At 41.3% G+C, this 22,799-nt stretch overlaps 1 protein-coding gene across 1 annotated transcript; it reads right to left on the reverse strand.

The window, feature by feature from the left end:
* Positions 1 to 3,213: 3,213 nt before the first annotated feature.
* On the reverse strand, positions 3,214 to 19,131 carry GALR1 (galanin receptor 1). Its single transcript, XM_065669332.1, has 3 exons — positions 18,430 to 19,131; positions 11,793 to 11,858; positions 3,214 to 5,371 (listed from the first exon to the last, which is right to left on the reverse strand). The coding sequence occupies exons 1-3, from the start codon at positions 19,129 to 19,131 to the stop codon at positions 5,054 to 5,056; spliced, it is 1,086 nt and encodes a 361-aa protein (XP_065525404.1). The 3' UTR covers positions 3,214 to 5,053.
* Between the last annotated feature and the right edge of the window lie 3,668 nt (positions 19,132 to 22,799).

The raw sequence follows: 22,799 nt of genomic DNA on the forward strand, positions 1-22,799 counted from the left end.
TGGATCTGGCTCTGTTTGTATGTCTCTTAAGCAGCATGTAAATTGCAGAGATTTAAACTGCACTTGAATAAGAAGTATCAGTGAATTCTGTCAATTTCAATTGACTTTTACCAGCCTGAATGAAAGGAGGATCAAGCTCCTGCACTTAGGTAGTTGAAAATGACAATATCTTTTATATCAGCTACATTTTCAAAAAGGTATTTTCAACCCATAATGACACCTAGCTCTCCAAGTCTATTGAGTTTTACGTACACTATTATTTCTGGAAGTTCTCCTGAGGGCACCACTTGTTCTTACATAAACATTTGTAAGAAAAACAGTTTGTATTTCGTATTATAGAGACAAGCAGAGATAGTACAGACCTATTGAAAACATCACTTGGAAAAAACATCATCATGGAAAGTACAGTACATCTTAAAACAACTGCATGTTACTTTACATTCATTACACATTGAAACAAACACAGAATTTCTTCAACATTTGTACATGTACTGAATACATAACACTAACACGAGCTTTGTAAGCTAACAGCTATTCTTTTCGCTGCTTTATTCTTTCCCAAAATACCATAAATATCATTAGGCTCAATGTGACACGTACTGTGAAGCAACCATGAAGATAACAATGTCTGAAATAATGTATTCACAACATTATCTTGTCAAAAGATCCCTTACTTTCCCTACGATGTGCGATTTAAAGTAAAATTTACTTCACTGCAACAATATACAAAGCTTAAGGTTTACCTCTTGGAAATAGCGACATTACTTTAAAAATGAAGATTCTGGAAAAAAGTAAGGTTTTTAAGTAAGAGTGAAGTATGCATACTGAGTGAAAGTGAATACAAAGCTCAAAGGACCATAACTTAAAACATGTCATTAAAATGTCCTATCTATCTTGCCAAAAATTACATGGTTTTCAAAATACGTTTTTTTCAATGTTTAAATTTGGAAAAAGATTTCAGAAAAAAACAGTAAATAATCCCATATCCAATTAATTTCATAAAAAAAGAAATTGAAAGAATATTAAGATTGCACATGGGAAATTAAAATTAGCTATTTAGGCAGTCATCATCTTTTACAGATAATTTCAGCCAGTTTGTTCGTATCTTTGTAATCGATTATAGCATGTGATCTTGTTATCTGCCTTAGACATATAAAAAATATTAGGAAATTCTACATTTTCTGATACAAGATAGAAATTTTAGATCATTCTGAAGGTTTAAATTATTACATATCATAAATATTTAGTACATGCTTTTGAAAACTCTGTAGTTAAGTGACTCACTTAGAAGCAGCCATTAAGCATGAGCTTTGCTTTCAACAAAAATTATTACCTTCTTCAAAATTAGTTAAAAGGGTGACACAATTACCTGTGAAATTAGCACAGCTGAACATATAGGTGAGCAAGACCCATCATTTTTCATGCACATGATGAACAGTATGTTGGTTAAGTGCCAGTTAATGTTTTTCATTTTGGCTATGGGCCTTAGATCTGGCTTATGCATAGCAGTGCACAGTGTTCATCTGCGTCCACACATATCTTAGAAATGTATTTTAGGTATACTTAGTTGAAGAAGAGCACTGCTATAATCTTTAGTATCATGCCTCAAACACCTACCCACAAGCAGACCGAGCTGACATTACACAAAGAACCCTGACAGAATAATGTCTCGGCCTCTTTAAACATTAATCTTTACAATTCTAAAGTTACACTGACACAGTGTTTTAATGAGATTTCTGCATCATTTTAAGGCAAAAGTGGTAAAACCCAGAAAGCAACACACAAAATGCAAAACTGGCTAAAAACCTGCTGCAATGCCTCAGAAGATGGACAGAAATGAGCTCCTTTCCAGAGCCTGCCTACCTCTCCACAGGTCTCTCATCTCCTCTGCAGAGAAAACTATAAAAAAGACAGACCTCTACATTTCCCTACTAAGACACAGTTTTAAGATGGACTGAAGAACTCTTACTACTTATCTGATAAGACACACTACTTCTACCATCAGTGTTGAAAGTGCATTGTACGCTTTAGACTTCTTGTGAAGCAGGACCAAGAGGCAGCATTTTGGCAGTGTACATTCAACAAAATTTTAGGGAGTTTATGAAAGAAATACATGAGTAGCTGTTTCTGGTGGGGTTCTCCAATTCTTTCTATTTGTGAGAAATATAATTTTAAAGACGTTTCACAGAAATTTAGGTATTTGCTTAATTTCACACATATACCGTGCGTTAGAGAGGAATTTGAGTTACAATTTCTGTTACTTATTTTGTTTTGTCCAGACTCACGTTTTCAAATTCACAAAACAGTGTGGAATTCAGTGGGCTTATTTATTTATGAGTGGAAAATTCCGCCCTACCCAGGGAAATACTATTCTCTGTGTCTCCACTCACCTACCCCCTTACTACATGCATCCTGAAGTTAACCTTTCTAGTTTAAAAGATGTAAAAAAACCCAAACAAAACATATCAGGCATGTAAGTGAGGTGAGACTTTTGCTTTGTCCTCCATCAGAACAATCCCTGCCAATGGGCTCAGAACTTTCAGTTGTATGGCATCATTAGCACCTATTCCCCAATTTTCTGCCCAAATTAGCCATTTCTATGGCATGACAAGTTCCTGCCTAACCGTCCAGCTGCTCAAGGGCTAGACACAGTTCACAGCTTATGTTAACACTGCTTTTACAGTCACAACCTCTGGGTCACAGCTGAGCATATCAAAGTCACGCTGGAGTCACTGATGAACAAAAGAGTGTTTTAGGCATGAAATTCAACCTTGGAGTGTCAGCTGCTTCTTAAGGTTTCTTTAAGAAGTGAGGTGGAAGTTTCACTAATACTCACCAGGAATCAGGTGGGGCTTTCCTAACTAGTTGGTGCTGCAGATTAAAACTTCAAGCACATGTAGCTCCTTTACTGTCAAACTCCTAGGTTTAAAACCATGTAAAATTAAGGGAAAAAAGTCTGTTCCAGATTAAACCACAAACTCAGCATGCTAACTTCATATGATTACACATTTACATTGTAATTTTTTATTCAAAGCAATAAAATGACAAGCATTTTTACAAGGAAAAATACGAGCTTCAAAGCTGTAGAATGTCCTAATACGTTATAAATTCACCTAAAGTCTGATAGTGCTTTAATAATTTGATAAGTGAGTGCCGAGGATCTGAAAGTTTATAGGCTCTTCAGCACTGTTCTGTTTCCTAACCCCAGTCCTAACCCAGAAAATGGTTTCCTGCACAGATAAATCCTCCATCTCCAATTGAGGGGTTTTTTTCATGTATTTTCTGTTCTTAGCAATATCATCAAATTGACTCTTCATATGAAAGAATGAACACAGACACCATTCATGCAATAGCATGACTTCAATAGTATTTTACTGATTCCAAGCAGACAACACTGACATTTTCATAGAAACATAGACATTTTCATGTGAGCTAACCCTCCATAGCTGATGTGCTTCCAACACTCCGAAGTGATTAGTCTACTTCAGTGCTTGTGAGGACACTTCTGGAACCCTCTGTTCAGTTTTGAACTCCCCTGTTCACAAGAGGGATGGTATGCTGGAGAAAGGGCAGTGGAAGGCCACTGATTTGGCTAGGGAGCTGGATCACAACAGAGGAGGAGAGACAGAGAGTAACGCCTTGTTTAAGAAGAGAATGCTGGGTGAAATTTAACTGCCACCTTAAATTACGTATTTGTTAGAGAGAAGACTTAAGTACACAGTGAAAGGACAGAAGGCAACAAGTCACAATCAAGGGAAATCCCAACTGGGGATAAGAAAAAATGTTTAGTGGGAGTTTTTAGGCACTGGCACAAGTTCCCCCCAAAACTGTTGAATCTCCATCCTTAGAAATTTTCAAAACTTGCCTAAGCAAGGAAGCAATCCTACTCTGAGGATATCCCTGCCTTGAGAGGATGTCTGGAGATTTCTTCAACTTAATTTACTCAACTTAAAAAGGTAAAAGCATATCTCATTCCAGCTGACAGTAAGTTTCTGAAAGGACTGAGTGCCTTTCCAATATTCCTTTAGTGGCTTACCACATAAAGACATATTAAGTACTTTGATAAAACTGCTGATACTATTCATCTTATTTAAGAATTTGCAGAATTGGGCCATTTACCTTATGTATTCTGTATTGATTTAAATGCATCCTTCTGAATTTTTCCAATTTAGAGCTACACAATATCAAGCCCCTGCTACAACTTTTAAGGTAATGCTATTTTTGAACACTTAAGCATTGCCAAGAGTCACTTTATACAACATAATATTTTAAAACATATGTATATATTGCACATTTAAAACCGCACCTCCACCTCAAAGTCTATAGAGTTAACAAAACATACACACACATGCAACACACGAAGAAAACCTCCCCTTAGACACATATCCTCATTTTGGTACACCTACATACAGGCCATAAACAAAACCTTACATAGCGTACACAAAAGGCAGCTATATGAAGTGGAAAGAACTCCATCACTACTCAGTACGTTACATTAAAAAGACAGCTAAACAGGTACAATTGGTGTTTCCTCTCTAACATAATAGCCTCAAGTTGTACACAGGTTATTTCAACTCTGAATCAGAGCCGACCTTTACATTAAAAAGTGAAGAGGCATTGTCAAAACAATCTGAAGAGAGAACAAGAGTTTTCCTCTCTGAAATCATAGTACCAAAGTATTTAGTATCTGTAAGACAGAAAATGTAGCCACCTCTTCACTTTGATGGAGTAAGATGTTAGTTACTCATCCATGTCAACATTTCCTTCTTGTATATTAGAATGTTTACACACCATGTGCTTAGATACAGACATATCTCCAACATCTTTCCTCAAGTATCTTTTAGAGGCCTAAGAGCTTCATTTGACAAAGCTAAGATGCAAAGAATCTTTCTTTCATACCAGTTTCACAATCTTTTGCTACAAATGCAAATTCAGTCCATTAAATACCAATTAGCTTCATCAAGATAAACCCAGGATAAAGCTCATTGTGCTTTGTTTTCTAGGTGTTTGGTTCACACAAATGAGGAGCCAGCATTTTCTGACTTTTCAAGGTTCACACGTGTGTACAGTTGGTAGATGGTGGTGTATCTATTCGACTTCTATTTTCCTTGGCGTCATTCAGAGGTGACTCGTTACCTATCTGGCATTTGAAGACTTGTTTGTAGGCCTTCCTAAAATTTTCAGAGAGAAATGCGTATATAATCGGGTTCACAGACGAATTGCTGTAAGCCAGGCAGTGTGCTGTTACTCTGAAGAGAAAGGAGGCTTGAGTCAGTGGGAAAACTCCAAATTCAGCCCAGAGATGAATCACGTGATGTGGCAGCCAGGAGATGCCAAAAACCACTACCACCACCAACACAGTCTGTGCTGTCTGAGACAGGGAAAGGAAAACACAGATGTCTGATGAGCACTTGAAGAATCCGCTTTAAACCTGCTTCAAAACCATTACTGAGGGGCATGGGGAGATGCTGAGAAAGAACACACTGTGGACTATTTATTACTGATTTTACTCCATTGCCAATATGGGCTTTCGTCTGGGTAGTGACTACTGCAAGAAGAACTTTAGCCCTGAAAATGCCATAGTAAAATGCATATAAAGCTTTGCTTGAAAGTAAAAGAATTATGTTCCTGATTCCCTAGACAAAAGCATAAGCTTGATGTAAAATAATGATAATATGGGTCTTTGGGAAATCTCATCCAGATCTAACGATCTATATTTGAGTATGGTGTACAAGGATTTCTGACCATAATTTCAAGAGAGATCTATTATATGTGAGGGCAGATAGTGGAAGAGCTTAGGGCAGTCAGACGAACACTTTGCTCAAGTGTCTGCAAAAAGAGAAGGTGCTTTTTGAAAGTCTCTCCTTTAAACGTAAAATTTTCACAGGGGCAATCATGCAACAACATTTTGGGATGCAACTAGGGAAAAAAAAAGAAAGAAAAGTAAGGAACTTGAAATTTCACACATTGGTGATCATGAATTGTCAAAACCAATCTGGAAATCAAAGTTCACCACCAAGCACCAAAATCTGAAAAAGGGAATTCAAAATACCCTCAGTGCTGCCTCCTGACTCCACTCTCACTGCTTATGAGAGACAGTCCCATCAAGTTCATTAGATCCATCCAGACAACTACACCATCGGTCAGTACAGATCTTTCAGGTGCTGAAGGTATTCTGCCAGGGCACAGTGGAGTTTGACTCTCAGTTGCTTTCTTTAGCTTTCACTTATTTCAGAAACAGCAATTACTGCTTTGCAGTTGCTCAACTAATTAACATCTACTCCTCTGATAAGTATCTCTTTCAACTAAATCACTCTCCCAGTAAAAGCCTACTATTAATTCCAAAAGCATATTAAGTTATGGACCATTATCATTACTATATTAACAAGTTACAAAATAGTTTTTCAGATAACCTAGGCTCTTCTCCACAGGCAAAAGTAAACCAGTGGCCAGAGTGATGAGTACTGCAGCACACAGACTATCTAGTCTTTTTGTTAGCTTATTGAACTTGGTTTTTACTTCCTGAATTGATTATATATAATAACTCAGACTGACCTATCTAACCAGAACATGGCTGAATTTACAGAAACAGAAAAATATAAAGGTTGATTTCACTGGCAACAGATCAAAGTAACTTACATTGTTGGCTAGTAAAATCTCACAACAGAAACAAAGGACATTGTATCTGTATTAAAATATAATTTGTTTAGTCTCAAGGATTCATCTGTTTCCACAAGCCATTTGCCTACTTAGCCCTGTGGAGTTTAAGTCAGTTGCTACTATCAAACAGCCACACACACATTATCTCTTTCAGGTCTCATCAGGAGAATATGTGCTAATAAGGAAGTATAAATTAAGAGCAATTCCTTCTCTGATCCTTTAAATGTGTTAATATTCCAACCGAAAACATATTGTCTGGATACCATTTCCACAATTACTTCAAAAGAGGCATATTACTTCAGTGTGTTCAAAATTCAAAATATACAAGGAAAATCACTGATTTTCAAAAGACTGTACAGATGCACCTCAAAACAGAGGTTGACCATGTGCCTCTTGTAACTATTTAAGGTTTTTCATATCTGCAGAATAAGCAATTTTGTATTAGGGAACCTCAAAACATCTGTTATATCCCATTAGTCCTCCTAATCCTAACTTCAGATTTTACCTTTCCAAAATCATCACTATGGCTTGCAACCAAAGTAACACTAAAGGGCAGCTCTTGTTTACCTAATGGGAGCTTCCTTAGGGTTTCTCATTAGCACATGAAAACCCACCTGAAATACATGTGTTAAATATTGATGCTTTGTGACCAAAAAGCATGACAAAAATCATTTAGGCACATTCATATTCTTCACGACCTTTTTTTCACACATATAGCACATTACCTTTAAGATTCTACCACTGAAATTTTCATAAAGTTTTGAATAAAGCTATAAATGTATAATTAAGCCTGAAATGCATTTCTAACAAAACTGTAGAAGAAAAAGAAGAAAGATACAGTAACCAAAGAGAGCACACTAGTGAAAACAGTTGCCTTAAATAAGCATGAGTTAGGCTGTAGGTTGAAGGAGGTGACCCTCTACTCTGTTCTTGTGAGACCTCACTTGGAGTATTGTGTGCAGTTCTGGTGTCCTCAACATAAAAAGGACATGGAGCTGTTGGAACAAGTCCAGAGGAGGGCCACGAGGATGATCAGGGGACTGGAGCACCTCCCGTATGAAGACAGGCTGAGAAAGTTGGGGCTGTTCAGCCTGGAGAAGAGAAGGCTGTGTGGAGACCTCATAGCAGCCTTCCAGTACCTGAAGGGGGCCTATAGGGATGCTGGGGAGGGACTCTTCATTAGGGAATGTAGTGATAGGACAAGGGGTAATGGGTTAAAACTTAAACAGGGGAAGTTTTGATTGGATATAAGGAAGAAATTCTTTCCTGTTAGGGTGGTGAGGCACTGGAATGGGTTGCCAGGGAAGCTGTGAATGCTCCATCCCTGGCAGTGCTCAGGGACAGGTTGGAAAGAGCCTTGTGTGGCATGGTTTAGTGTGAGGTGTCCCTGCCCATGCAGAGGGTTGGAACTAGATGATTTTAAGGTCCTTTCCAACCCAAACCACTCTGTGATTCTAAGATTCTATGAAAATTGTATTTGCTATGGCAAAAAAAAGTTTGGGCTGCCCTTTATTTTTTTTCCCCCCTTTGGTTTCTGAACATTGATATGTCCAAGCAGTCTTGGGCATATACGTAATGCTTTTCCCTGAAGCTATGAAATGAGTTCCTAGCCAGATCTGACTTTTACTTGCAATTTTTAAGAATTAGTGTTTAGAGTAAATGCAAAGATTATTTCCATTTTGAGAATAATTTAGATGAGAGTAGAGATGTCAATGTGCAGAAGACCTTTGAAAATGACCTTTTGCCCTTGATGACATGAAGTGTAAAAGTATATATGTCAAGTATTCTATGGGATCAGGACCACAGTTGTTTTAATTCTAGGTATTAAAGTTCATTGACTAGGATATTTTTCAATAAAATAGGGAATGCATAAATAATAGATTACTTATTCCCTGTTGAGCCCATTTACATTGGGGACAGTCTGCATGCCCATATGGTAATAGTGATCAGATCAAATGAAAAGCTATAGCCTAAGGGGTTTTTCTGGCTCTGCATTCATAAACTGAGAAGTTAGTCAAATCATTACTTTAGTCAAATCTGATCAAAAGTCAGAACTGGGTTATATTAACCGACAAATTCAATATATAAACACATCAAATATTGTTCTAAATAACAAAGCTTATATTCTGCTTTAAAGACCTTTCCAGATTCTACTTGTAACAGTACATAACTTATGTCTTGAACACAGCAGAAAATAATGTTTTGTGGAAAATCAACAGAATTGAAGAATCATTGAAACTCTCTTATTAGACTTCTATCACAAAGAACCTCATTTTAAAGTCTTATCATATAATTTAGTAATTCTTCACGAGAATTTAGTAATTCTTCATATTGTTGGAGGGACAGTATGGCCTGGCACAAGCAATCCAGGAGGTTCCTCGGTTGTGTGGAAGACAACTTCCTTCCGCAAGTAACAGAGGAACCGACAAGGAGAGGTGCCATGCTTGACCTTGTGCTCACCAACAGGGAAGGGCTGGTTGGAAATGTGATACTCCAGGGCAGCCTTGGATGCAGCGATCACAAGATGGTCGAATTTGAGATCCTCAGGACAGTGAGAAGAGCGTGTAGCAAGCTCACTGCCCTGGACTTTGGCAGTCCAAAGAACAGACTTTGGCCTCTTCCAGAACCTGCTTAGTAAGGTTCCATGGGATATAGCCCTAGAGCGCAGTGGGGCCCAAGGCTGTTGGTTGGTGTTCAAGGATCACCTGCTAGAAGCTCAGGAGTGTTGCATCCCAACTAGAAGGAAGTGCGGCAGGAGGGGCAGGAGACCTCCTTGGATAGATAAGGATCTGCTGAGGAAACTTCAAGGGAAAAAAGAGGCTTATAAAAGGTGGAAGCAAGGACAGGTGGCCTGGGAAGAATAGAGGGATGTTGTTCGGGAAGCTAGGGACCAGGTTAGGAAAGCTAAGGCCCAGTTAGAATGAAACTTGGCTAGGGATGAGAAAGATAACAGGGATTCTATAGGTACGTAGTGAATAAAAGACAGATTAGGGAAAACATAGGCCCCTTCCAGAAGCTATCAGGAGAACTGGCTACACAGGATTTGGAGAAGGCTGAGGTTCTGAACGACTTCGTTGCCTCAGTATTCACTGGCAAAAGCTCTGACCACACCACCCAAGTCTTGCAAGGCAGACGCAGGGACTGTGAGAATGAAGACCTTGGGCCCACTGTAGGAGACGATCTTGTTCGAGACCATCGTGACAACCTGAACGTGCACAAGTCCATGGGAGCTGATGAAATCCATCTGCAGGTCCTGAAGGAGCTGGTGAATGAAGTTGCTAAGCCACTGGCCATCCTATTTGAAAAATCATGGCAGTCAGGTGAAGTTCCCGACGACTGGAAAAAGGGAAATATAACCCCCATTTTCAAGAAGGGGAAAATGGAAGACTTGGCGAATTACAGACCAGTCAGTCTCACCTCTGTGCCTGGTAAAATCTTGGAGCACATTCTCCTGGACGGCATGCTAAGGCACATGAAAAACAACAAGGCGCTTGGTGACAGCCAGCATGGCTTCACTAAGGGGAAATCCTGCCTGACCAATTTGGTGGCCTTCTGTGATGGGGCTAAAGAACTGATGGACAAAGGTAGAGCAGTTGATGTCATCTACCTGGACTTGTGCAAAGCGTTCAACACTGTCCCACACGACATCCTTCTCTCTAAATTGGAGAGACAGCAATTTGATGGATGGACCACTCGGTGGATAAAGAACTGGTTGGATGGCCGCACACAAAGAGTTGTGGTCAATGGATCGATGTCCGGCTGGAGACCAGTAACGATTAGTGTCCCTCAGGTATAGGTGTTGGGTCTTGTTCAACATCTTTGTCGCTGACATGGACAGTGGGATTGCGTGCGCCCTCAGCAAGTTTGCCGATGACACCAAGCTGTGTGGTTCGGTTGATACGCTGGAGGGAAGGAATGCCATCCAGAGGGACCTTGACATGCTTGTGAGGTGGGCTGATGCCAACCCTATGAAGTTTAACCATGCCAAGTGCAAGGTCCTACACCTGGGTCAGAGCAATCCCAGGCACAGCTACAGGTTGGGCAGAGAAGAGATTCAGAGTGGCCCTGTGGAGAAGGACTTGGGGGTGTTGGTTGATGAGAAAATGAACACGAGGCAGCAGTGTGTGCTCACAGCCCAGAAAGCCAACCGTATCCTGGGCTGCATCAAAAGGAGCGTGACCAGCAGGTCGAAGGAGGTGATCCTGCCCCTCTACTCTGCTCTCGTGAGACCTCACCTGGAGTTTTGTGTGCAGTTCTGGTGTCCTCAACATAAAAAGGACATGGAGCTGTTGGAACAAGTCCAGAGGAGGGCCACGAGGATGATCAGGGGACTGGAGCACCTCCCGTATGAAGACAGGGTGAGAAAGTTGGGGCTGTTCAGCTTGGAGAAGAGAAGGCTGCGTGGGGACCTCATAGCAGCCTTCCAGTACCTGAAGGGGGCCTATAGGGGTGCTGGGGACGGACTCTTCGTCAGGGACTGTAGTGACAGGACAAGGGGTAATGGGTTCAAACTTAAACAGGGGAAGTTTAGATTGGATATAAGGAGGAAGTTCTTTACTGTAAGGGTGGTGGGGCACTGGAATGGGTTGCCCAGGGAAGCTGTGAATGCTCCATCCCTGGCAGTGTTCAAGGCCAGGCTGGACGAAGCCTTGTGTGGGATGGTTTAGTGTGAGGTGTCCCTGCCCGTGGCAGGGGGGTTGGAACTAGATGATCTTGAGGTCCTTTCCAACCCAAACTATTCTATGATTCTATGATTCATAAATGACTTAACTAGTTAAAAAAATAAATTAAAAAAAAAAATAATATTTACAAATTAGGGGAAAATGCCTGTGAGGCAAAAAAAAACCAAAACAATTTAGTATTAGAGACAGGTCGTCTATAAATGTGCAAATTTCAGATGCTCTGAAGTTCAGAATATGGGGATCTTAGGTAATGGCTTAATGCACTGAGATGGAAAACTCAGATCAGAAAATATTCCAATCCTGCTAAGTTCAGAGAGACACTGAATACATCATTTAATACTTCAGTTCCTTCTCTCCATTACATCTTTGCAACAAGCAATATGATACTAAATTAGCTTAGCCATAAACCAAAATATAAACAAATACATAATGGTAATGAAAGCAATCTACCTTTTTCTTGGATGCTTCTGACTTCTTTGACATGTTTCTCAACTTCTTATGCAGATGATTAAGAACCTGAAAAGATTAATTTGTATCTTGTATTACAGTGCTTTCTAAATTCAAACCCATGTATTTTAGGGTAGGCTCTCCAGTACTGATGAGTCGCTTACAAACATCTCCGATTCAATTTACATATTTCAAAAGTGCACAATACAAAATCCAAAGGAATTAAGTATCTCCATCTGCTGGAATCAACAAATATGAAGCGGGCAACAACTGAACTCTTCTATAAAAATTCAGATATACTACATAACAAATATATATTACAAACGAACAAGGCAACGAACAGAAACCTATCATACACCTAGAATTAACAATCATTCTTCCATGAAAATGTCAATGCTTGTTAATTTAGAATGACCTTTACTGCATGTAACATAAAAAGTGTATGTTTTTAGTCAGAGCTTTTCTGAATTACCTGCATAATTTGCTTTCTTCAGATGGATGTTTGGTTAATATAATCAAGACGTTGGTGCTATTTGATCTTTGAAAGAAGCTTAGGCCTTCAGAAATAATTTATACCAAAATGTATCTGAAATGAGGCATAACCTTTATCAAGAATTTGGTGATACTTGTCATGCACCTTTCACAAGTAATTTTTAATATGTCTCCAAAAGGCTCATCATCCAAGAGCAGGGTCCAAATTTTAACATAATGCTCTATACGGAAGGTTTTGGATAGTGGTCACATAGAGGTGCACATCCTTATTTACCTGCAATCGTTATTAACCGAATCTAATATATTCATATAGCATGATTTGTAGGCATGGGGGGCAGGGAATATCTCTTAAGCTGGATGCGTTTAACAAGTTGCAAACCATACAGAATTAAACAAAAAAAGAGAGATGCTGAATTAAACTCGAGATTTTAATTAAAATCAGAGGAATAGAAAGAGTGCTGAGGTGTAGAGCTCAATTAGTAGATGACGATGTTAGGCTGCACCTTACATAGCTTTAAGATGAACTGAGAACAACCTAATAGGTAACATCATCCAACATTAAAAGGATTTTTTTAAGGAATATAACAATAAACTTTAGGGTTTATAAAGAAACTTCTTGAGGTGGGGAAAAGCGTGTAAATTCAAATTCTCTTACATTATCTGGGGATATTTTCCCTGTTTTCTTTAGAATGCACAGCTAACCACTACCAGGATAGACACCAGACAAGATGACCTACAGACTTGATCTCACTCTGGATTGGAATCTTAGAAACTTACATAATGAATTAAAAGAAATGATAGTTATTTGTGAATAACCATAATCAGTGGATTCCACTTTTCAAGTATCTACTCTTAGTTACCAGTGAACAATAAAACAACAGAAACCAGGAACAATAATAAAAATAAAAATTACTTGTAACCAGTTAACACTGGAAGTGCAGGTCATTTGTGCTTACCTGTGCACTGTGTATGAATGACTTAGCCCTGCATGTACTCCCTATTCTGAAACACTGGCCAGGCTGCTATCAAGACTAACCGGAGTTCAGGAAAGGCAGGAGAAAAATAAATGGGTTTTCTCTGAGAAAAGCCTGTTTTGGCTTCAGCCTTTCTTTCTTCTCCAGGAGCAGATGAGAAAGAAAGGACATAAGAGCCCCTGAGGTCCAGCAGAAGACCGGGGAGATGACCCGCTAGCTCACACATTCTTTATTCACCTGCTATCACTGTGTACTTCTTAGTTCATGGGTTAAATATGTAAAACAAAAGACAGCACAGGAGAAATATAGTGAAGTCCGCTTCCCATCACTGCTACTTGACATAACTTACAATGATGTGCTGCTTCTACTGGGCCTCTGTGAATCCAGTCTCCTGCTATGCAGAGACTGTAGTGTACTGTGATTTTCCCTCACAGGCCAAAACTAAAGTCAGATAAACACTTCCCAGAAATTAGAACTGCAAAAGCTTCTCTCAAAATCACAAATATTTTTATCTTTTGTTCCAAAATTTTTAGCACACATCTTTGCATTTTATCTCTCTGCAGTCCAAAGAAAGATGCAGTAGACGAAAGTGTTAAATTGGGTATCTGAGAGGTGGGAGGGGGTTGTCCGTTGAAGATTTAGAGGATAACCTACAATGAATCCTTCTCAACTTCCCCTCTTTCAGATTATATACATATTTCTCTCCAGTGAAAACATGCTGGCTCTACATGATAGTGTACCAGATGGTATGCAAACCAGCAGGAAGAGAAATAGGCAGAATTTAATTACCTATCAACAACAGTCAAACAGCACTCAGAGACCTACACAGAACCCTGTGGAGGGATATTAAGAGCCATGTTTATGCACAAACACTACAAGGGAAATCAAAGACACCTCACTGTCCTTTTCAAATTACCTCTTCTCTGTGCCAATGAATAATCAATTGTATCTCTAACAGCCACTGTCACTTCACCTGAACAAGCAAGTATTCTGCAAGTGCCTCTTAATTTGCCTCAGGTTGTTTCTCTAAAGAAAGTATTTCAAGATATCCACTACTATGTTTGTGCGTGCATTTTTAATTCCTGTAATGAAATACGCACCTTGCTAAACAACAGGTCACAACCTGTTCTCAACAACCTGTTATATTTTCCAAGAACTCAGCTCTGTGGAAAAATTCACCCTTTACATGAAACTTTTCTAACTCCGGCTTTCATGTACCTGTTGATCGCAGATCTTATCTGGCTCTTGGGGAAGGAATAGCTTTCCTGTTTTCTGGAGATGAGAGTGGGGTGCTGTGGGAAGAAAGTTATCCTGATGTGAAAGAGGGTGTAAGATTTTCAGGATCACAGAAGTATATGACGTTTCAGTCTGGTCCAGACTGTAATACACAACTATGAACAAATCAAGCTGAGAAAAGGATTTTTCCAATACAGGAGAGAGAAAAAAATAGATCGTTATCAGTGCCTATTTGAGTAAATCTGCCAAATACTGTAGAAGTCTGAAGTCTACACTGTTGCAAAGCGTATTTCCTGTCTGTCTGGATGTAATTCCAATGACTACACCTTCATTATCAGCCACTGAAAATCATGCAGCAGGAAAGCCTGCCCAAGGTCAATATCTAATAAGAATGAACTGCTTTTTTAACAGAGCCATAATGTCAGCATTACATCCACATTTTACAGTATGAAGCTGATTTAAATTCAAGTGCCATTGCCTGCAATCCATTCTTGAAAACAATGTTGCTACTTCTATTGTCACAACAGATCCTTCACCCTCTTTCACTTAATAGTACTGCTAATGGGTCACACCATTAATTTTTTTCTTTTCAGTGTGGTTTAGTAAAGTTTTCCCTCATTGCTCAGCAAAATTTAAAACATAATATCTGAAGCCAAAAACCATGTAAGCTTGTATTTTATGCTGAGGCTCCTACTTTTTGCAACTTACTTTCAACCAAGCCTATAAATCCTCATAACCAGGTATTCAAAAGCAGAAGTACCCAAAATCAGTTGTCACATTGTACTACCCTGGCAGATGCCAATTGTTAGAAGCTCACTGGGAAGTATTTAGCACTTTGCCCTTTGAGACCACATCAGTGAGCAAATGTAGCAGTGTTATAAAACACATGCAAAAAGTCAGTATTAAGAAAATACAGCACCGTAACTCAGCTAATAATTATATAATCACTGCTCCTCTGGGTGGAGTAGTAAGTTCCTTTCAAGAGTAGTTCTGTGAGCTAACAAAAGCTGGTCTGCTAGGGATTTGTGATCTCTTGACTGTGTGTTCCCAAGAAAGTGTGTGTCTTCCATGAGCAGATGCTACATCAGACCTCTTCCCCCTATGGCTTGTCTGATGTTTAACAGCTGAGTGCAAACTGTCTCTCCTTAAAGGAAAGAGGATGATGCAGACTTTCCACCTTCTTCATTGACTCCTGTTTTCTCAAAACTAAGGAAATATCATTCTTTCTGATATTTTCACTCCTCTGCCAAATTTGGTTGAAACTCAACAAAAGTTATTTGTGGGAGACAGGAAATGGATAGCTGTACACACAGGACACAGAGCACGATCTCATAAATCTCTGCTTTAAGAGCATGTCATGTGAGATTTCCATTTCTGATTTTATGGGGGGACGCTGTTTCCAAATATCTAGCACTATGTCAGCACTTCCATACTCTAACAGTATTGCTATCCACTGGGAAAAACACAAATCTCTCCTAACATAATTTAATAGAGATTGAGAGAAAGAACTCAGCTCCCTATTAGAGTGCCGAAAAAATGAGACTTCCAAAACTGAAAGTTCAATTGCAATTTCCTTATAAAAGGAACAGAACTGCCTTAAAGGAGTCTGAAAAAGGCAATATATTCAAATAGAGAAATTAGTCTCCTTTGTCTTAATCTAGTGTATCAGAATATTGCATTATTTAGCTAATCCACAGTTCATGAAAACCAGTGAAGTCCATAAGAAACTAATGCATTTATTTCTATAATACTTCTAAGGCTATTACACAGCAGTAACCCTGCATGCATTCAGAAGCCCAAATACTTGTACCTCACAGTACTTCAGTGACATCAGCAAGAGGCTGCACTTTGCTTGAGACCTGTGAGTGTAGAAATGGCACTGACAAATCAAAAACTTCAGCTCCGAGTTTCAATTAGCCAGCCTTAATTTCCCCTGACCTTGCCCATGTGCCAAAACACTCTAGTTGGAGATTTGCCAGTGGCTCCTAGTGAGGACAGGAATGAGCATTTATGCTGCAGGGTACAATACCTCCAACAGCCATGTACAAGCCATGGCATTTTTCAGCTTCATTGACACCGATGCGAATACCAGATAACTTCTACGTATCTCCTAAAACTCATCCCCTACAGATTGGATCTTCCAGTCTGACACAGGCTCAAAACACATCACCAAGCAAGGGCAAGATCCTAGCCTGATAATAACTTAAACACAAGATTTTAATTGTAACTTTTAGCAGCGTTGATTTTATGAACTTGTTCTGGGCACGTATTCCACAGAGTTGCTTTGTTGATGTGGGGGTTTGTGGGGGTTTTGTTTTGTATTCATACTAATATTAAGTGTTCTACTTCTCTAGTGGTGCTTTGTAACAAGATGGTGTGTTATGTTTACTATGCTTGTATCTTGTTTAAGTCTATTTCAGTTTCTCCCCCCTATACTATTCAGGACTGTTGTAATTTTGAAAGGCTGGTTTTCAATCTCCTGTAATATAATTAGAGTTTGAAGGCTGGCACTTTATGTTGAAACTGAAGATGCTTTGGCTTTGAAAAGTATAATAATTCTTAATAGATGAAAAGCTCCCTTTGGTCACATTCCATAGCATTTTCCCTGAAATAGGTAATCTTTTCTTAAGACTGATAATTTGTGGCTACAGCAAGTTTCATCCCTCTCACAGCTCAGTCATATTCAGCGCTGTAGATGAAGCATCAGTGTATTCACCCAGGGAAAACAGAACTCAAGTTTATGTATGAAAGCATGTACTTCTTCTCCATTTACCAAGTCAGACTTTTTCATTACAAACAGTAATTAAGAAATGTTGTTCTTTGAGTTCTGCATAACTTGGTTTTAGCAGAGTTGGATGCCACTCTAGCCTCAATTTGCACATCACAATTAAGCTGATGTAGATAGAAATATAAATATGAATATTAAATAGTTACATGAATTGCATATCAAACTGAACATCAAATTATTTGTTTAAATTGCATCTATTTAACTTGTCAAATAAAGAACTAACTTTTTAACACTTCAGCAATCTTTAATTGCGAGAGCAGACCTGTCCTCTCAAATGTAACTTACTGCCTCAAGAGGAATCCTGCTCCTGAAGGCTGCTGGCACAGCAACAGGAGGATGTTTGCCTAACCCAGCAGAGAGCAGCTGTAGCTCCAGCTCCTATGCAGCAGAAAGCAGTGGACCATATGCTGAAGGCTGCAATTAATATTCACAGAAAACTATGACAGTTTGTCTGAGCAGAAAAGTCCTTAAATACCCTTATTCAGGCACCCTTACTTACTGCTTTTGTATACCTGTGTCCCCATGCACTGCTCCAGAGCACCACCCTGCCCTTGCTGAAGTCAGAGGTAAATCTCATGTGCACATCAACTGGGAAAAGAGGGTTCTCAGCGACCAGGCAGTGGTCTTTTGCTCTGAACATGTTCACTGGATCAGACCCAACTGTTGGATTTGTGTCATTTTTAAGTGCACTGCATTTTAAGGAGCTGCAGTGCTTCATCTGAAGCCTGAGCAACTTGTTGCTCTGCTGTACTTTATCTGAGTTAAACTCATATGGCACTGCAAGAAAATAGGAGAGCTGTGTTGACAAAGCAGCACAGCACTGCAGCTTTTCAGCGCTTTGCAACAAGGATGCCTGTCTGAGGGACCCCAGTAATTGCCAGAACATCCCCCTCTCCTAGCCCTGTGCAATCCCTGTCCTGAGACGTCTGTGCCATACACGTCCCCTGCTCCAGTCATCCCTCAGCTGTAAAACCTGCTCTCTCCCTTCTCACCACAGACTCACCTCTGCCCTGCCACCTCCCAACAGTGCCATGTCCCTCCATGTGACTGGAGGTGGCCTCACAGCTCATGGACACCCGCCACCATCGTGTGTGCCCGTGTCCCCCCCTTTCCTTTTACATACCCTTCACCTCTACCTGCTTTGCCCCACCTTGGCATAACAGAAGGAGATGAGCAGCAGCGGAAGCAGATATCCGAAGACAAACATGCAAACCACGTAGACCTTCTTGTAGCGTGGGTTGGGCCACTGCTCCCAGCAAAAGGTCTGGTTGGAGGCCTCGCGGTGGAAGAGGCGCTGGTGGTGAGCCACAGGTGAGGCCATGGCAAAGGAGAGTGCCCAGATGAGCCCCACACCTAGCAGCGCATTGCGGGAAACACGCAAGGCTGAGGAGCGTCGGGAGTGTACAATGGCCACGTAGCGGTCCACCGACATGGCCGAGAGTGTGAAGATGCTCACCAGCATGGAGACGGTGAAGAAGTAGTGGATGAACTTGCAGACGAAGGCACCCAGCACCCAGGTAGGGAGCACGTAGACTGTGGACTGGAAGGGGATGCAGAAGAGCAGGTAGGCCAGGTCGGCGATGCTCAGGTTGAGGATGAAGATGTTGGTAGTGCTGCGGCGCTTGCCTGGCTTGCTCCTTGCCAACACCGTGATCACCAGCGAGTTGCCCAGCACCCCCATGGCGAAGATCAACACAAAGACGATCAAGGTGATGAAGTTCTCGATGCCGATGCCGAAAAGGGGCTTCCCCTCTGTCACTGGCAGCCCGGAGAGGTTGAACTCCCCGTGGGGCGGCTCTGCCCCACCTCGGGACCAGTTGAGGGGGACCGCCGCTGCCTCCCCCAGCTCCATCCTCCCTCTTCCGCGCCGGCCAAAGTTTCCGCTGGGGAAAAACGGGGCCGACGCTTCCCTGCACCCCGCCCAAGGCCGGCCGGGGGCGGCGGCCCCTCACCAGGGCCGGGAGGGGCCGGGGAGGAAAAGAGGGAGAGAGAAAGGCAGGGAATGGGGAGGAAGGGAAGGCGGCTGGTGCCGCCGGGCAGGGTGCCCCGCGGCTGGCAGGGGCGCAGCCTGCGCCGCCGGGCGCGGACGCAGCGCCGCAGCCCCGTTGCCCCCGGCAGGCAGCGGGCTCTGTGCACCTCCCGGCTGGCCGCGGAACCCCAGCCCCCCCCCCAGAGCTTCCTCTGCTAGGGGCGGCGCTCCGCCCGCGGCCGCGCAACTCCCGCTGTTCCCTCCCCGCGGAGCGGCCAAGCCTCGTCGCCCGCGGCCGCCTCTTACGCCAGGGGACTGAGCGCCCCGGGGACGTCTCCTTGGGGAGAGGAGGGCTGGGGGATTTTTCCTCGCCTTTTTCCCCCTCCCTCCCTCCACCTTTCTCCTCGGTTTATCTTGCAGCTGCTCCGCCGGGCTGCCCGCCGGCGCGACAGCAGGAGCCCCGGCAGAGAGCAGAGCGGCGTGGAGCGGAGCCGACCAGCCCTGGCCCCGGTCCTGGTCCTCACCTCAAAAAACTTCAGTATGCTTTTGCCTAGGGAGGCTCAGAAGTTGCGGCTTCCAGCACGGCCGGAGCGGCGCTAGGCAGGTCCAGCTCGGCTTAAATGAACTCTCTTGGAGAGACAGAAATAGTTAAGCGCCTGCTTAAACCCACCTCAACAGGTAGCCGGCAGCAAGAGTGAGTCCGGACTAAGCACCGCCTACGCTGACTATTTTCATCCCTTCACAGGTTTCTATTACTCGTTCCGCGCAGCGCAGTAGCTCACAATACAAAAGGTGGCAGACGCTGTTACTAACTCCAGGAAAAAAAAAAAAATAGCAGAAAAGAAAGCCTGGCTGCTTGTCAGGCTCCGGTTATAAAGGCCGTGTTCCCAAACCCTACCACCGCCTCCATCCCCACGGAGGCAGTTCTTGCCAGTGCTGGAACGACGGCTTCTGAAAAGCTAAGCTTTGCAGGACTGCACGGAATAGAAAAGTTCCTCTAGCATATGGATGTGAGAGCATGCAAATTTTCACACAGGCACATGGACCTTATGAATTAAACAAGTTTGCCCGAGGTTTATTAACTATTTGTTTCAGTTGCCAGTAGGTTATGTTACATTTCGTAACTTTTCTCTAGGGATCTTGGGATCTTGAAGGCATTTGGAGGGGATCTGGGGATCTTGACAGCTGATGCTGAAAAGCCCCTCTGTAGTATGGAGCCCCGCTGGACACACAGCTGGAGGCCTGGGCTGGCAGAGGTACAGCTTCCTCGCATCACGGCCTGCTTGCTCAAGAGTTCAATGCTCCTGCGGGAGCAGTGGGACAAACAGAGCTGCTCCAGTGTGCTGCTGAAGCCTTTTCTTTCCTTGCTTTGCAGGCCACAGTTTGACAGGGCTTTTGTACCTTTCCTTTTGCTACTTACATTGAGGCATCTGAGCAGCTGCACATCAGCTGATCGCAGAGCGATGGACTTGCACAGATCTGGATTTTAACTGGACTTATATATGGCCTGAACCATTATGTCCAAAGGAAGACATGATGGGACAGCACTGTCCGGTTTCTATAGCTAAGAGAAACTTTTATTTGGATTGGTCTATTTGCCATGTCTGTTGTAACTCAGTTATTAAGAAAAAGTACACTAGTAAAGATCCCTAAAATACTTATGGGTTGGTATTTTTTTCTTACGTGCGTACCTCATCATTGATTGCCATGCAAACCTACTGGTCTCTACTTATGTAAGGGATCTGAGACTGGACATTGTTAAGCATTTCTAGAATGTACCAGATGTTTCAGACTTTTTGGAAGCACTCTGAGAATATTGTGAAAATGAGCGGAAGTCTCCACAGATTTCCTCAGTGTTGCCGATGCCTGTGCTTGCCACTGCAAATTCCTTCATATGATGAGATACAAGTAATACTTTTTAATGCCACTAATGTTTTGCTTTTGAATCCTGTCTCGTTGCCAGACATCACTTTTCCTAGGGTATCAGGAGTTCAACCCTAGCCTTGCTGCAGTTAATGCTAATGTTGCATTGATTGCAGCTCTCTACCTGAAATGCTGCATTAGTTCTCATAGCTCATGCCTCTGTTTTCTTAGGAAATACTATCTTTTCAACATTATAGCCTGAATAATGACCGAAGAATAGCAGACTGTTTTATAGGCAAGTGGGCAGGAAAAGTAGGTACAAAACCTAAATCAGTTTTAAGGAAAAGCAACCTGAAGATCACATTTGTGATCTGGATGGGGGCCTTGGCTCTATTAGTTTCATTTAGATATTTAGATGGTTTTTCAGTTCAAGCTTTTCTTTTTCTGGTATGTATGTATTGTAAAGTATAGAGTTCTTATAAGGCTGCCCCTGAGCATTAGCGATAAAAAAACAGGATGCAACTATATTGCAGCTTTTCTACCGGCCTACAGGTTTCAGCTTTTGCGTCAATGAAGGAAAATTCCCACATGGACAGCACTCATGATTCCTGTTAAGATTGCCGTGAACAAACAGGTGTTGACTTGTTATCTAGACTGAGTAAAATCTTTGTGCAATAGAAAGTTCCAGTGGAAAAGTTGTTATGAATTCAGTGCAAATAATTATGTAATTAGATACATTAATTACTTGGAAAAGTATGAGAAAAAAATCCCTAAAAATAAAAAGATATTTATCTCTTAAGCATGTGCCCCACACATTCCTTGACTCTAGTTTTATTGAGTCTATTCCCAAACATCTTTTGACATGAAAAGATCTACTCTTGTCAAAACTAAAATAGCCTATGATCTTCAAGAAGGGCGGGAAGTTAAATGCAATCTTCTCCTGTCTGTGGGCAGGTTCCACAGTTGTCTTTATCAGATGTTATTACCCCCAACAGAGTATTTTGCCTACATAATTTTCCATAGCAAACAACAGGAAAAATAGAAAAGATATATAAAGGAGCTGAGAACCTAAGTACACTCTTTAGTCTAGACCTACATGTTTACTCCTCAGTAGCTTTATCTGGAAGATATTACTGAGAAAAAAACATTACAAGGATGTCCTTCCTTCTGCTCACTCCAACGGTCAGATACCTTTTCTTTATTATTTTCTAATAAAGAGAATAATTGACTTAGAGTGGTACATTTTTCTTTCAGGAAAGAGAAATCATTTAACAATATGACACATTGATTTAAAGTATTCATTACTATTAAAGTTTGTGACTATGTAACGTATATAACAAACGTAATCAAAATACTGCCAGTAAAATGCATTTGTATTTTAAAACGAGCATGTACTTAGCACCTCAAAAACAATAAACAAACTGTGCATCATTACAGATTTCCTCCACTTTTAAGCTACAGCCCCACTTTTCATTTTTAGGGTAGCCTGAATAGTTGAGGCACAAAAATCAGAGGCCGGTTATACAAACACGTGCATAGGTGTATGTCTGTACACATTGTATCATTCTACAGAAATTAAATTGTCTGTACACATAGTATCATTCTACAGAAATTAAATGTGTATAGTAGGACATAATAACTTCTTCAGAGATGTGTTTCAGTATTCCTGTAGTGAAGATCAAGCTGGA

The sequence above is a fragment of the Lathamus discolor genome, chromosome 2 (assembly GCF_037157495.1).
Source record: "Lathamus discolor isolate bLatDis1 chromosome 2, bLatDis1.hap1, whole genome shotgun sequence".
In the NCBI taxonomy this organism is placed as follows: Eukaryota; Metazoa; Chordata; class Aves; order Psittaciformes; family Psittacidae; genus Lathamus; species Lathamus discolor.

Excerpts from the sequence above, each read along its gene's own strand:
- GALR1 (XM_065669332.1), bottom strand. The coding sequence starts at position 19,131 with ATGGAGCTGGGGGAGGCAGCGGCGGTCCCCCTCAACTGGTCCCGAGGT. Across the intron at positions 11,859-18,429 it reads TCTCCTTCTGTTATGCCAAG|GTTCTTAATCATCTGCATAA; the intron begins GTGGGGCAAAGC and ends TAATCTTTTCAG. Across the intron at positions 5,372-11,792 it reads CAGAAGCATCCAAGAAAAAG|ACAGCACAGACTGTGTTGGT; the intron begins GTAGATTGCTTT and ends TCCCTGTCTCAG.